The 16,727-nt window shown below is 45.2% G+C and overlaps 1 protein-coding gene across 5 annotated transcripts in view; it reads right to left on the bottom strand.

Moving 5' to 3' along the window:
• Window positions 1-16,727, bottom strand: part of SAE1 (SUMO1 activating enzyme subunit 1) — a 111,247-nt gene that overhangs the window by 82,040 nt on the left and 12,480 nt on the right. For all 5 annotated transcript variants that reach the window (XM_011969761.1, XM_011969751.1, XM_011969745.1 and 2 more), the window contains exons 2-5: window positions 13,350-13,461; window positions 5,742-5,915; window positions 3,068-3,210; window positions 261-360 (exon numbers count right to left, since the gene is read on the bottom strand). In XM_011969761.1, coding sequence (XP_011825151.1) covers window positions 261-360; window positions 3,068-3,210; window positions 5,742-5,915; window positions 13,350-13,430 — 498 coding nt within the window. In that variant the 5' untranslated portion in view covers window positions 13,431-13,461. The remainder of the gene's footprint in view (window positions 1-260; window positions 361-3,067; window positions 3,211-5,741; window positions 5,916-13,349; window positions 13,462-16,727) is intronic.

The raw sequence follows: 16,727 nt of genomic DNA, 5'->3' as shown, positions 1-16,727 counted from the left end.
AAAAAAAAAAAAAGTTTGGGACAGAGCCTACAAAAGTTTGCATTTCTCATTGTCTTGAAAAATCCCATCTGGAATCACTGGGCCCACATTCCCTCACAGCAACAGCTGGCTGACACTAAGCTGTGGCAGTCTCCCTTTAGATAGGACAAGCACTCGCCCCACCCCTTCAAGAAGTGCTTTCTCTTCTCCTTTTCAATCATCACTGCCCGTTCCCTCCAAGGCCCTAGGGTTTCTGACCTCTGCTCCCACATTACACATACCTTTTTGACCATCGTTGTCTCAGAAGAATCAAGTTTTGCTCTCTTGGTATCGGGCCCATCTTCTACTCCTTGGCTAACTTTGGCAATTTTAGTTTTCTCCCTAGAGGGTGACAAGGGGAGGGTATGTAATTTTATCCTAGGAATCATGCTACTGGAATCAAAAAAAGCCTCTCCAGGTCACAGATTGGGATGGTGGTTAAGGGCAAAAGCTTTGGAGTCAGATCTCGGTTCAAATCCCAGCTCTGCCACTGATAACATGATGAGTCTGGTACTCACACTGTTGGGCACTCAGGAAATTACCGTGGGAAAAACAGAGCAGCATACGTTGCTCAGCACACTGCCAGGCACACAGCTGCTCTCAATAAATCAAAGTGATTACTTTGTAAAGACTACTTGAATCATGAAATAAATAGCCAAACTTGGCCGGGTGCAGTGGCTCACGCCTGTAATCCCAGCACTTTGGGAGGCCAAGGCGGGCAGATCACTTGAGGTCAAGTGTTTGAGACCAGCCTGGCCAACATGGCAAAACCCCATATCTACTAATAGTACAAAAAATTAGCTGGGCGTCGTGGCGTGTGCCTGTAATCCCAGCTACTCGCGAGGCTGAGGCGGGAAAATTGCTTGAACCCAGGAGGCGGAGGTTGCAATGAGCTGAGATCACACCACTGCACTCCAGCCTGGGCAGCTGGGTGAAACTCCGTCTCAGAAAAAAAAAAATTGCCAAACTTAATTCTGCCCCTCTGCTGTGGGCATCTTATGTTAAAATAATCTGGACTGCTTTCCACTACTATGACTTCTTTAAAATACGCCCAAAGAAGCCAGGCACAGTGGCTCACGTTTGTAATCCCAGCACTTTGGGAGGCTGAGGTGGGTGGATCACCTGAGGTCAGGAGTTCGAGACCAGCCTGGCCAACATAGTGAAATCCCATCTCTACTAAAAATACAAAAATTAGCCGGGCATGGTGGTGGGCGCCTGCAGTCCCAGCTGCTCGGGAGGCTGAAGTAGGAGAATAACTTGAATCCGGGAGGTGGAGGTTGCAGTGAGTCAAGATCGTGCCATTGTACTCCAGCTGGGTGAAAAGAGCAAAACTCCATCTCAAAAATAATAGCCGGGCGCGGTGGCTCATGCCTGTAATCCCAGCACTCAGGGAGGCCGAGGTGGGTGGATCACCTGAGGTCCGGAGTTTGAGGCCAGCCTGACCAACATGGAGAAACCCTGTCACTACTAAAAATACAAAATTAGCCGGGCATGGTGGCACATGCCTGTAATCCCAGCTACTCCAGAGGCTGAGGCAGGAGAATGGCTTGAACCTGGGAGGCGGAGGTTGTTGTGAGCCGAGATCGCGCCACTGCACTCCAGCCTGGGCAACAAAAGCAAAACTCCGTCCCTAAAAAATAAATAAATAATAATAATATGCCCAAAGAACTAGATTATCCTAAAGCTATAAAACACTAGAGTTAGGAGATGTCTGTAACATGACTGTCCTTCCCCCATCTTGATTTTACAGGCAAGAAACTTGGAGACCAGAGAAATTTCAGTGATTTGCCTAAGAGGCTGAACAAGAGAACAGTTCTCAGTCTCCTGGTAGGAAGCTCCTACCTCACAGAGCCTGTCTTTCTTTTTGGAGGGGGTGGTCAGAAACTGCAGCCAAAATACCTAACTCATATAGTTTTACAATAACAGATCATCTGCCATCTTTCACCCAGAGACTACAAAGTCAAAACACTACAAGTCCTGTCATGTGAGAATTACCAAATTCTGCAGCCTCAATGTTCAACATGAGAGGATGAGGTCTGTTTGTTCTACCAGAGTCGTCTCTCTGGATATTGGATAGCTTTTCCAAGGTAGACTTTGGCTGAATGTGCCTCCAGAGTCACTCAACTAACTATTTTGTACTCATTTTACTATCTCTCAACTTGAAAACATGTAAGTAGGCCAGGCGCGGTGGCTCATGCCTGTAATCCCAGCACTTTGGGAGGCCGAGGTGGGCGGATCACCTGAGGTCGGGAGTTCGAGACCAGCCTGACCCATACGGAGAAACCCCATCTCTACTAAAAATACAAAATTAGCCAGGCTTGGTGGTGCATGCCTATAATTCCAGCTACTTGGGAAGGCTAAGGCAGGAGAATCGCTTGAATGTGGGAGATGGAGGTTGAGGTGAGCCGAGATTGCGCCATTGCACTCCAGCCTGGGCAACAAGAGCAAAACTCTGTCTCAAAAAAAAAAAAAAGAAAACATGTAAGCCCAGGCTGGGGAACAAATGTTTACAATCAGAGCAAGCCTTCCCTATGCAGAAAATGTGACTTTACCACCTGAAGCCCAGACTGATCAAACAAATACCCATGTGGTGTACTTTTACTGCTGTAAAACTCTGCTTGCTTTAGGCTTCAGATTTAGTCCATCATTTTGGAAAGCAGGGGCATACCTCCTAAAATTCTGAACCCACAATCTATTGTATGCGGCAAGTTGTTAATGACTTGGTTTCAGAATGTTCTAAGTATTATAATCAAATTATTTCCTTAGATGGTTGTTTTCTATCAGTAAATAAGACTAAATTTTGAAAAGTGTTATGTTGTCATCTAGGCGCAATGGCTCATGCCTGTAATCCCAGAACTTTGGGAAGCCAAGGTGGGAGGCTCACTTGAGCCCAGGAGTTCAAGACCAGCTTGAACAACATAGCTTAGATCCTGTCTCTACACATAAATACATACATACATACATACATACATACATACATACATAATTTTTAAAAAAAAGTATAAAAAGGAGAAAATGTTACATTCTCCCCGCCTCTCCCAACACTTACTCTACAAACTCATGCTCTCCTAGATTGGCAAATGTGTATCCATGGTAGCCAAAAACATCTCCTGTAAAGAACTTGATGCTATTTTTGTGACAGATCTGGTCAACTTTAACTATGACATCCCTGGAGCAGCAAGTCAGACACACCTGCAGAAAGAAAGAAATTGGCTGGGTGTGAGTTTTGCATACTGTGAATCACTGCCCTGATGTCTAAATAAATCTTAATGAACAGTCTCTCTGGGCATGTTTAAAACACGTTTCAAACTGGTACAACAGGTTCTTTGCGTCCTATGGCTAGAAGACAAAAGAAAAGTTGCAGGTTTCAATGTGTAGAAAATATAAGTTATGAGACTGTCATGTTCTGCAGCCAAAATAAAATGTGTTTAGCTAAAAAGTAAAAGCCATTCAACAAATGTTTTCTGTAATCCATGAACATATACACATCTCATAGTTTTCATGAAAAAAAAAATAACTTAGCAAGTTGTTTCTAAACCGTTAAATCTATTAAAATCCAAATAAGCTACAGTGAGAAGTAAAACCAGTTTTTTAAACTGACCCAAAGGTCATGTTTAAATACAAGCACTTTTTTTCCCCCTCCTTTTGATTGATATGTTAAGATAAAGAAGATAAACAAGTCCTGTTGAGATCATTTTTCCACAGATTGCGGTGTGAAACTTTATCTGAATTTAAGGACAAAAGAAAAGGTTATAGACCAAGTGACCTTCCATTCGGGCTTAGACAATGAACTGGTGATTCACTCAGTGGAATTATCAGTGTTGCTCTGGGGCCTCCAGGTTGTATTCCAGTAAGTTGAGGTATTGGAACTGGCTAAGTTCTACTGCACAAAATACCGTCTTTCTGGGAGAAGCTTTGTGATCATGGTCAAAAGACAACTTCCAAATTGCACGTGCTTTCTCCTGAACAAAAGGGCATTTTCACTTGATAGACCCTCTTTGCCGTTGTCTAGCAGCCTGAATACCGAAATAACACTCACAGAGAAATGTGTTCCTTTGGTGTTTCAAAGGATGCAGCCACCCAAGGAAAAATCCCATCTAAAAGGTAAGAAATCCACAGGTGAACATGCAACCAATTGATCAAATGGAACCTTGCAGAGTCTAAAGTAACTATCAAACCTGCAAGGACCAGCCAAACACGGCCTGCAAGGCAGACAACATAGTCCCATGCACACAGATTACACAATCAACTGGCCTCACACTTCAGTCTTAACAAACCCTCTCTCTACTTCTACAAGTTCGAGGGACACCTGGCATAAAATAAATGTGGTTACTGCAGATAAGAAAATGAAGACTTATGCCCAAATGGAAAGTGTCCCAATACCTGAAGTTAAAAAATAGAAAGGACTAGGAAAAAGAAAACAGGACAAATGCACAGATGATCCATCTTTCCAAGCCCATATTTGAACAGATGCACATATGAAATAGAAAAGTGTAAAAACGGGAGGCTAAGGCAGAGAACTGCTTAAAGCAGGGAGGTGGAGGTTGCAGTGAGCTGAGATCATGCCACTGCACTCCAGCCTGGGCGACAGAGTGAGACTCCATCTCAAAAAAAAAGAAAGAAAAGTGTAAAAAACAGGCTGGGTGCGGTGGCTCACACCTGTAATCCCATCACTTTGGGAGGCCGAAGCAGGTGGATCACCTGAGGTTAGGAGTTCAAGACTAGCCTGACCAACATGGTGAAACCCCAACTCTACTAAAAATACAACAAATTAGCCAAGCATGGTGGTCAATGCCTGTAATCCCAGTTACTTGGGAGGCTGAGGCAGGAGAATCACTTGAACCCAGGAGGCGGAGGTTGCAATGAGCCAAGATCGCACAATTGCACTCCAGTCTAGGCAACAAGAACAAAACTCCATCTCAAAAAAAAAAAAAAAGCGTTAAAAAACAAACTACCTAACCCAAATTCTAACCTCTCATATAACATACTGGGACCTTTCATTTGAAAAACTAGTAGCTCATCTATGACTATTTCACAGTTCTCAAGATTTGTTAAGCGTTTCCAGAACGCAGGGAACTATGTCTGAAAGGTCGCAGACATTGACAAAGAATTTAATTTATCCTTTCACCTCCGCATAGATTTGGCAGTGAAACCAAATGAGGCTGGATATGCCTCATTTAGTTTATGACTACAGTGATTTTTCTCTAGTTATCCATGGCAACATGGTCAACGTGACTGTGAGAAACAGACAGACAGACATAGATAGACCAAGATCAGGTGTGCTTTTTCTTTAAGACAAAACACAAGCTGTAGTTTGATATTTCCAACAAAAAAATGCCTCTGCCACAGAAATTAATCACCAACTTGTTAAGTTTTCGGAAGAAAACATTTGCAATAACATGGATTAAAGTTATGTGCAAAGATTCTGGAAGGAAGACAAAACACCAAAGACGAAACCTGGCTGAGGGAACATATGCCCAGAGAAGAAGCCAGCAGACAGCAAGTCACCAATAACTACAGCAGATCCAACAGACTGGACCTCTGTAGCAACACATTCACACAATATACTAAGCCTAAACAACAGAACAGCTTATACATTTTATTGGGAAAAAGCTCAGAATTTGATATTTGAATGCTCTCAGATTGCTTTGGGATTTGAAAGTACACAACTAGCACCTTAATTTGTTTACTTCCCACAGCAGATTTTACATTAAGAAACTTACAGCATCAAATTGAGTGAAAAATGACTCTGGTTTCTTCTCTATATCCTCAGTGTCCACCTTCACATCCACCATGGGGTTGAGATTCTGGGCTCGCTCCAAAGAGGCTTCAGCCCTATTTCGGCCAACAGACCCAGTACGAATCAAGAACTGAGCTCCAGGATCTTCGGGAGATACCTAGGAATAATATATGTATTTTTTTAATTATTGAATTTTTAGGGAAAATAAATCTGAAAGACAATCTTTAAATTTTAAAGCATAGCTAAAATACCTACCACTTAAATTTTTTTTTTTTTGAGACAGAGTCTTGCTCTGTCGCCAGGCTGGAGTGCAGTGGCGTGATCTCGGCTCACTACAACCTCCGCCTCCCGGGTTGAAACGATTCTTCTCCTGCCTCGGCCACCCAAGTAGCTGGAACTGCAGGAGCGCACCACCACGCCCAGCTAATTTTTGTATTTTTAGTAGAGACGGGGTTTCACCACGTTTGCCAGGATAGTCTTGATCTGTTGACCTTGTGATCTGTCCACCTCAGCCTCCCAAAGTGCTGAGATTACAGGCATGAAACACAGAGCACGGCCCTAAAATGTATTATTGTTCCTGTAGCAATTTTCCTTATGCAGGCTTCCTTCCAAGGCTTTAAAATGACTTTAAACTTTTTTTAAACTGGTCATTGATGGTTAAAGAGCACCCCCTTGTGTTTATAAAGAAAATTCACTCTCAACAAAAAAATCCATGCTTTCTTCTTCTATGCAAATTTGTAACTGCTAACAAATGACTGATGACCAGTGGCAAGAATTGACTAAATACTTAGCATGTGCCCAACTATAAGCATTTGGGGAAATACACCAGTAGTTTACAGGATTAAGTCTCTGTCTTCCAGTGGTTTAAAAGTAGACCAGTGTGGGCAGGGTGCGGTGGCTCACGCCTGTAATCCCAGCACTTTGGGAGGCCGAGGAAGGTGGATACCTGAGGTCAGGAGTTCGAGACCAACCTGGTCAACATGGTGAAATGCCGTCTCTACTAAAAATTCAAAAATAAGCCAGGTATGGTGGTGTGTGCCTGTAATCCCAGCTACTTGGGAGGCTGAGGCAGGAGAATCACTTGAACTCGGGAGGTGGAAGCTGCAGTGAGCTGAGATCATACCACTGCACTCCAGCCTGGGCAACAGAGCAAGACTCCGTCTCAAAGAAAAAAACCAGTGTGGAGTGTGGCCTGGCACAGTGGCTCACATCTGTAATCCCAGCAATTTGGGATGCCAAAGCAGGAGGATCACTGCTTGAGGTCAGGAGTTCAAGACTAGCCTGAAGAACACAGAAAGGCCCTCTCTCAAAAAACAACAAAAAACTGCAACCTCATGAGAAAACTTATTAAAAAAAAAAAAAAAAAATCAAACCACTTCAAAAATCAGACAAAATTAACAATGCTTGAAATGAACTTTTAAAAAATATAGACAGACTAAGGCTAGGCGCGGTGGCTCACGCTTGTAATCCCAGCAGTTTGGAAGGCCGAGGCAGGCGGATCACCTGAGGTTCAGAGTTCAAGACCAGTCTGACCAACATGGTGAAACCTCAAAACCAGCCAGGCATGGTGGCGCATGCCTGTAATCCCAGCTACTCCAGAGGCTGAGGCAGGAGAATCACTTGAACCGGGGAGCCAGAGGTTGCAGTAAGCCGAGATAGTGCCATTTGTACTCCAGCCTGAGCAACAAGAGCAAAACTCCGTCTCAAAATAATAATAATAATAAATATATATATATAGACAGGCTATGTCATCCAGGCTAGAGTGCAGTGGCTATTCGCAGGCACGATCATAGCACATTGCAGCCTCAAACTCCTGGGCGCAAGTGATCTTCCCACCTCAGCTTCCCAATTAGCTGGGCTGCCAGGTGTGAGCCACCACATCCAGTTTCTTTCTTGAGACAGAGTCGCTCTGTCTCCCAGGCTGGAGTGCAGTGGTGCGATCTCCGCTCACTGCAAGCTCTGCCTCCTGGGTTCACGCCACTCTCCTGCCTCACCCTCCCGAGTAGCTGAGACTACAGGTGCCCGCCACCACACCCGACTAATTTTTTTGTTTTTGTTTTTGTTTTTTTGTTTTTGTTTTTTTTTAGTAGAGACGGGGTTTCACCGTTTTAGCCAGTATGGTCTTGATCTCCTCGTGATCTGTCCGCTTCGGCCTTCCAAAGTGCTGGGATTACAGACATGAGCCACCGCGCCCGGCCTTGTTTATTTTATTTTATTTTTTTTGAGGCGGAGTCTTGGTGTCTCCCAGGCCACCGCGCTCGGCCTCACATCCAGTTTCTTAATGAACTCTTAAATTCGATTAAAACTCAGAGAGAGGCCGGGCGCGGTGGCTCAAGCCTGTAATCCCAGCACTTTGGGAGGCTGAGACGGGCGGATCATGAGGTCAGGAGATCGAGACCATCCTGGCTAACACGGTGAAACCCCATCTCTACTAAAAATACAAAAAAACTAGCCGTGCGAGGTGGCGGACGTCTGTAGTCCCAGCTACTCTGTAGTCCCAGCTACTCGGCAGGGTTAGGCAGGAGAATGGCGTAAACCCGGGAGGCGGAGCTTGCAGTGAGCTGAGATCCGGCCACTGAACTCCAGCCTGGGTGACCAAGCCAGACTCCGTCTCAAAAAAAAAAAAAGAAAACCAACTCAGAGAGGAGGCTGGGCAGGGTGGCTCAGGCTTGTAATTCCAGCACTTTGGGAGGTCGAGGCGGGCAGATCACAAAGTCAGGAGTTCAAGACCAACCTGGCCAACATGGTGAAACCCCGTCTCTACTAAAAATACAAAAACTAGTCAGGCATGGTGGGGCATGCCTATAATCCCAGCTGCTCAGGAAACTGAGGCAGGAGAATTACTTGAACCTGGGAGGCAGACGCTGCAGTGAGCCGAAGTCACGTAACTGCACTCCAGCCTGGGCAACAGAGTAAGAAGACTCTGTCTCAAAAAAATAAAATAAAATAAAATAAAAAACTCAGAGAGGAGGAGAGATGAGTGGGGACTGAAACAGGGGAATTATTTCACTCCTAAGGCTGAACATCAGCAGAGCAGAGCCTCAAAGAATAATATAATCCCCTAACAGCCACCAGTAAGATTACAGATTCCATACTGCTCTCAAAGGATTTCTTCACAAATCAAACAACTAATTGAACCATTTTTCTCTGCAAATAACCTTGCCACCTTCACCAAGACTAGATTCAACAAAAGTAATCTCCCCTCATCACCTCCTACCAACCATCCACAGCACACTCTCTATCTTACTACCTTTTCCTCCAAGAAAATGAGCTGGCCCACTTCCCATTCCAGGCTAACCCTGTATCCTTGACCCATCCCATCCTGCTTCTTCAGGGATCTCATTATGTGCTGAGAAGCTGCACCACACAATGGTTAACAGTAAGGCTCTGAAATAATTCAGGCTGAATTCAATCTTTGATTCAAATCCTGGCTCAACAACTGTGTGACCTTGAGCAAGAATGTGGGAATCCCATATAAAACGAGGACACGGATAAAAACATACAGTTGAGGTCGGGCACGGTGGCTCATGCCTGTAATCCCTGCAGTGTGGGAGGCTGAGGTGGGAGGATCACTTGAGGTCAGAAGTTCGAGACCAGCCTGGCCAACATGGTAAAACCGCATCTCTACTAAAAATACAAAAATTAGCCAGGTGTGGTGGCACACACCTGTAATACTAGCTACTTGTGAGGCTGAGGCAGGAGAATCACTTGAACCCAGGAGGCGGAGGTTGCAGTGAGCCAAGATCTCACCACTGCACTCCAGCCTGGGTGACAAGTGAGACTCCATCTCAAAAAGACAGACAACAACAACAAAAATACGGTTGAGCCCAGAAAGTTCAAGACCAGCCTGAGCAACATCACGAAACCCAGTGTCTATAAAAAATACGAAAAATTAGTCAGGTGTGGTGGTGTGCACCTGTAGTCTCAGCTACTGGGAGGCTTAAGTGGGAGAATACCCTGAGCCCAGGAAGTTAAGGCTACAGTGAGCCATGATCATGCCCACTGCATTCCAGCAAGGGTGACAGTGAGACTGTCTCAAAAAAAATAAAAATACACATACAATTATCACTGCATCAATATCAGTCCACAGATCACACCTTCCTTGCTATGCTCTCCTCCCCTGCTACACATTCTAGTCTCAATTTGGGCCCTCTTAGGTGTGGTTGTCCCCAAGATTCCATCTCAGAACTAGTCATCTTTTCACTCTGTATAGCTCCATAAACCAACTCAATGCCTCTTTAGTTTCTACCAAAATCTGTCGTTATTTTTCAAATCATTCTTTCTGGTAAAGATTTCTTCCTGATCCACCTGAGTCTTCTCTACTGTACTGCCCATCAGCCATTTCCTCTCAGATATCCATAGACCCTACGTGTCTGTCTGCTTCTGTGTGCTGTCTCCGGAGTCCACCAACCACCCACCCAGTCACTCAAGCCAGAAGCCTGGTCTTCATATCCTTGCTATTTCCACGAGAGTGTTCCATAGTGAGGTGGCTGAGAACATGGGCTCTGGAGTCAAGATGCCTGGGTCTCGGCCATACCACTGGGGCCTTGGATGGGCCAATACTTTTCTTCCTTTTTCTCTGTTTTTCTATCTGTAAAACAGGGATGATAATGGGTCCTTGATCTCAGATGTGTCATGAGGACTCTATGAGATAATACAACTGCAGCTCTGAGAACAGTGCCTAGCCCCTTTAGTGTCGGCTGCTCTGGTTATTCCTGGCTTTCTTTAAGCTCCCATACACAGACCTCCCGATTCTACCACCTAAATCTATTTCTCACATCTGTGTGCTTCCTGCCATCCCTATCAGCAAGGCCACTTTCGCCTCTTACCTAAACTACTAAAAACTGCCGTCTAAGTGGTCTTCTGCCCTGTATTTTGTGCCAACCATAGTTAATACAGTAATTAGTGATCTACACATAAAGCCCAAAGCTAACCATGTCACCCTTCCTGTCATTTGAAACTCTTCAGTGAATCTGCACCACCCAGAGGATTAAGTAAAAGCTTACAGTGGGGCTTCCTAGGAGCCCCTCCTGACTTGGACTTCACCAGCAACCTGTCTCTACCCACCACTTTGGGTCTCACACTCTAAAAACACCAAACTACTTTTATCTTCCATTTCTACCACACTGTTGGGTGCCTTTGTAACACTGCTATGTCCCCTGCCTAAACATAGGCCTTTATCTTGACAAATCCTCCTTGTTCTTTAAGACTTAGATCAGGACTCCAGGAAATCTTTCATGTCTCGCAACCTGAGTCAGGTAGCCTGCTCTGGTTTCTGGGGGGGAGAAAAAAAACAACTTGAGAATGGGAACCAAACCGTGAGCATCTTTCTATCACCAGCATCTAGCAGACTTCAGGGCACCCAGTAGGTACTATAAGACGCTTTTTGAACATAAACTAAATAATATGTTCTAAGATGGGTGCAGTGGCTCACACCTGTGGTGTCAGAATCACTGTTCTGTGATTGGCCTCCAATGTTGGATTCTTGCAACCAGATGAAGTAGTTATGTAATCCCAGCTACTAGGGAGGTTGAGGCATGAGAAGTGCTTGAACCCGGGAGGCAGAGGTTGCAGTGAGCTGAAGTTGCGTCACTGTACTCCAGCCTGGGCAACAGAGTAAGACTCTGTCTCAAAATAAATAAATAAAATAAATAAAATGTCACTGAGGCATGAGAATGTAGAGAGAGAAGCACTTATTTTCACCTTGAAGATGAGCCTGGGCCGGGCGCGGTGGGTCAAGCCTGTAATCCCAGCACTTTGGGAGGCCGAGACGGGTGGATCACGAGGTCAGGAGATCGAGACCATCCTGGCTAACACGGTGAAACCCCGTCTCTACTAAAAATACAAGAAAATTAGCCGGGCGAGGTGGCGGGCGCCTGCAGTCCCAGCTACTTGGAAGGCTGAGGCAGGAGAATAGCGTGAACCCGGGGGGGCGGAGCTTGCAGTGAGCCGAGATCACGCCACTGCACTCCAGACTGGGGCACAGGGCAAGACTCCGTCTCAAAAAAAAAAAAAAAGAAGATGAGCCTGGTCAGAGAAAGCTACACTGGAGTTGGGCTCTACCATCATATTAATCAAGCAGCATTATGTCAGCAGGGCGTGGTAGCTCCACCTGTAATTCCAGCACTTTGGGAGGCTGAGGCCAGTGGATCACTTGAGGTCAGGAGTTCGAGACCAGCCTGGCCAACATAGTGAAACACCGTTTCTACTAAAAATACAAAAATTAGACAGGCATGGCCAGGCGCAGTGGCTCACGCCTATAATCCCAGCACTTTGGAAGACCGAGGCGGGCAGATCACCTGAGGTTGGGAAGTTCAAGACCAGCTTGACAAACATGTAGAAACCTCATCTCTACTAAAAATGCTAAATTAGGAGGGCATGGTGTTGCATGCCTGTAATCCCAGCTACTCAGGAGGCTGAGGCAGGAGAATTGCTTGAACCTGGGAGGCTGAGGTTGCAGTGAGCCAAGATCGTGCCATTGCACTCCAGCCTGGGCAACGAGAGCTAAACTCCGTCTCAAAAAAAAAAAAAAAATTAGCCAGGCATGGTGGCGCGTGCCTATAATCCCAGCTACTTGGGAGGCTGAGGCAGGAGAATTGCTTGAGTCTGGGAAGTGGAGGTTGCAGTGTGCCGAGATTACGCCATTGCACTCCAGTCTGGGCATCACAGCGAGACTCCGTCTCACAAAAACAAACAAACAAACAGCATATCAGATGATTATTCCTAATTACTGGATACTTGTTAGGTTCAAGCACTATACAAAGCAGTCTGCACACATTCTCTCTGATCCAGTGTTTTTTAAAGTGATGACTGTGGACCACCTAAATCACAATCTCCTGAAACACCTTTTATTTATTTATTTTTTTAAGGTGGAGTCTCGCTCTGTTGCCCAGGCTGGAGTGCAGTGGTGCCATCTCAACTCACTGCAAACTCCACCTCCCAAATTCAAGTGATTTTTGTGCCTCAGCCTCTCGAGTAGTTGGGATTACAGGTGCACACCAACATGCCTGGCTAATTTTTGTATATTTAGTAGAGACAGGGTTTCACCATGTTGGCCAGGCTAGTCTCAAACTCCTGACCTCATATGATCCACCTGCCTCAGCCTCCCAAAGTGTTGAGATTACAGGCATGAGCCACTGCGTCCGGCCCTAAAATACCTTTTAAATGCACATACTCCTGAGCTCATCTCAGACCTAAATGAGAATCACTAGAGGTGAAAGCTAGGGCACCACAAAGCCTCCAGGCCACTCTGCATTTTCAGTTAGTCACTCAGGTCATTTTCAGGCACAAATTGGAAAAACACGTCTCTATGCCTCACAAGCAACCACCAAGGGAGATATTATTAACCCCATTTTACAGACAGGCAAGCTCAATGAGGGGATGTGAGTCTCCACCGCTCACCCAGCTAGATGTGGTGGAGCTGGAATTCAAACCCAACAATAGCACCTTCAGTCTCCAGAGGCAATGGTTCATTAATGTTAGCCCTCTTTTCACAGCCCTTAAGGCACAAGTAGGAACTCACAAAACCTGCAGGTCTTCATACTGGAAAGGGGAGCCAGAGCAGGGGAGGAATGAGCTGACAACAGCGCACCTGTTCGTGATCCAGCATGGTCAGTCCTTTCACTCCTGCCAAGATGAGATTCTTGGCAATTTCAGCCCCAAGTCCTTTCATGCCGACAAGAAGCACCCGGGAGGCCCGCAGCCTGTAAGACAAACATTGTTAACCTGATGATACAGAACAGTAAGCTTGCAGAATCACAGAACAAAAAATACACAAATTATTTTGGTTTGCAAGGCACGGTGGCTCACACCTGTAATTCCAGCACTTTGTGAGGCTGAGATGGGCGGATCACCTGAGGTCAGCAGTTTGAGACCAGCCTGACCAACGTGGTGAAACCCCATCTCTACTAAAATACAAAACTTAGCTGGGTGTAGTGGCAGACGCCTGTAATCTCAGCTACTTGGGAGTCTGAGGCAGGAGAATCACTTGAAACCATGAAGCGAAGGTTGCAGTGAGCCAAGATCACGCCACTGCTCTCCAGCCTGGGCAACAAGATTGCGACTCTGTCTCAAAAAAAAAAAAATCATTTTGGTTCTAACTGCATTGAGCCATCACGCCTCAAATCTAGGAAAGAGACAGGCTCCAATCCATACTGCACATAATAATTCATTCCACAAATATTTATTGAGTACCTACTATGCCAGGCATCCTTCTATGGTATGGAAATAAGGCAGTGAATCAGAAAGACACAGTCCCTGCCCTCATGAAAAAGTAGGAGCAGATAAACAAATAGATACATATTATGTGAAAAAGTGATAAAAATCAAATGTGACAGGAATCAAGAATGATGAAGAACACTATTTGAGACAGAGAAATCATACAAGCCTTTCTGAGGAAATGCCATATGAGCAAAAATCAAAATGAAATAAAGGACAAACACACAGATATTTGGGAGCAGAAAATTCCAGATAGAGAAAACAGCAAATGCAAAAGCCCTGAAGCAGGAGCGCTTGGCATATTCCAGGGATAGGAATGACAGACAGGCTGAAAAGTTGGAACCAGGGGCCACATCATGAAGGCTCTTACGTGCAATAGAAGGATTCTGGATTTTCTTCTAAGCATGATGGAAAGCCATGGGGGTAGGAAGATGTCACAGTTAAGGTGAGGGAGGATGATGGTGGCTCAAACTAGTATGACAGCAGAAGAGGTCCTGAGAAGAGGCGCTAGTTAAGTATAATACACAAGCAAAACACACAGTGGCACGAAAAGAGGATGTACACAGGGAATTGTTTTAACCCTTTTTTTTTTTTTTTTTAAAGACGGAGTCTCGCTCTGTCACCCAGGCTGGAGTACAGTGGCTGATCTCAGCTCACTGCAACTTCCACCTCCCAGGTTCAAGCAATTCTCCTGCCTCAGCCTCCTGAATAGCTGGGATTACAGGCACCTGCCATCATGCCCAGCTAGTTTTTGTATTTTTGGTTGAGACAGGGTTTCACCATGTTGTTCAGGCTGGTCTCAAACTCCTGACCTCAAGTGATCCACCCACTTCAGCCTCCCAAAGTGCTGGGATTACAGGCATGAGCCACCGCGCCCGGCCTTGTTTTTAGCTTTTTAAATCTGTAAAGTGACAGAAGATGAGGCTGAAAAAAGGCAATCAGAGGTCAGGCCATCCCAAGGCTTATCTGAGGTCAATAAGAAGCAGAACAGATCCACTATATCTTATCTGAAATTTCTTGAACCAGAAGTATTTCAGAATCACAATTTTTCAGATTTCAAAAAGGAAATATAGACTTTACATCATATATTATGAAACAACTCATCAAGATCTTGGGCTGCATCATGTAACTAAACTCATTAATAATTCTGCAGCAAATGTATTATTCATACTGAAAAGGATTTAGTAATAACTAAGAATAGTTTCACACAATTCAAGTTCTGCTGGCTAATAAGTTTGCTATTAATTTAATTAAAAACTAAATAAAATTTAATCACAACATTCCACCCTCACAAAATGCACCATTTCTTCCTCTCAATGCCTAGCTAAGCCTTTCCTCTTCAAAACCCAACTCCAATGCCATTTCCTCAAAAAAGCCTTTTTTATCATGGCTGAGTCGACACCAGCAAGCACTCCCCCTCCCCGAACTCTTTCAGCAACAGCTACATATAAAAAGTCCTGACAATAAATCTCCTCTCCACGACCTACATTTCTACATAGCTCTACAGACTCTGCTCTGCAGTTTTTTAAAATTCATTACTCAGCTGGGCCCAGTGACTCACGCCTGTAATCCCAGCATTTTGGGAGGCTGAGATGGGTGGATTACCTGAGGTCAGGAGTTTGAGACCAGCCTGTCCAACCTGGTGAAACCCCCTCTCTACTAAAAATACAAAAAAAAATTATGGCCAGGTGTGGTGATTCACACCTGTAATCCAAGCACTTTGGGAGGTCGAGACGGGCAGATAGATCACTTGAGTACAGGGGTTCGAGACCAGCCTGGCCAACATGGCAAAACTATGTCTCTATTGAAAATACAAAAATTAGCCAGGCGTGGTGGCGGGTGCCTGTAATCCCAGTTACTCGGGACACTGAGGCAGGAGAATCACTTGAACCTGGGAGGCGGTTTTGCAGTAAGCTGAGATCATGCCAGTCTGGGCGACACAGCGAGACTGTTTTTTAAAAAAAAAAAAAATAGCCTGTTTTAAAAAAACAAACAAAAAATTAGCTGGGCGTGTTAATGGCAGGCACCTGTAATCCCAGCTATTTGGGAGGCTGAGGCAGAAGAAGCACTTGAACCCGGGAGGCAGAGGTGTCAATGAGCCAAGACTGTACCACTGCACTCCATCCTGGGTGACAGACTCTATCTCAAAAAAATACAATAAAATAAAATTCATTACTCAACTGCCATCGACACCAAATATCATGCTTACGTTTTGTTTTGTTTTATTGAAACAGGGTCTCATTCTGTGAAACCAGACTGAAGGGCAGTGGCAAGATGGGCTCACTGCAGCCTCAACCTCCTAGGTTCAAGTGATCATGCCACCTCAGTCTACTGAGTCCTGGGACTACAGGTGCACACCACTGCACCTGGCTAATTTATGGATTTGGTTTTTTTCTTGTAGACACAGGGTCTCACTATGTTGCCCAGGCTGATCTCTAACTCCTGGACTCAAGCAATCTTCCTGCCTCTGCCTCCCGCAAAGTGCTGGGTTTACAAATCCCATCACTTTGGGAGGCCGAGGTGGGTAGATCACCTGCGGTCAGGAGTTAGAGACCAGCCTGGCCAACACGGTGAAACCCCATCTCTACTACAATTACAAAAATTAGTCGGGTGTGGCACAGCGGCTCACACCTGTAATCCCAGTACTTTAGGAGGCCGAGGCAGGCGGATCACGAGGTCAGGAGATTGAGGCCATCCTGGCTAACACGGTGAAACCCTGTCTCTACTAAAAACACAAAAAATTAGCCGGGCA

Source organism: Mandrillus leucophaeus, unplaced genomic scaffold, assembly GCF_000951045.1.
Source record: "Mandrillus leucophaeus isolate KB7577 unplaced genomic scaffold, Mleu.le_1.0 Scaffold120, whole genome shotgun sequence".
NCBI classification, from domain to species: Eukaryota; Metazoa; Chordata; class Mammalia; order Primates; family Cercopithecidae; genus Mandrillus; species Mandrillus leucophaeus.
This window is presented reverse-complemented; position numbering and strand designations above follow the sequence as displayed.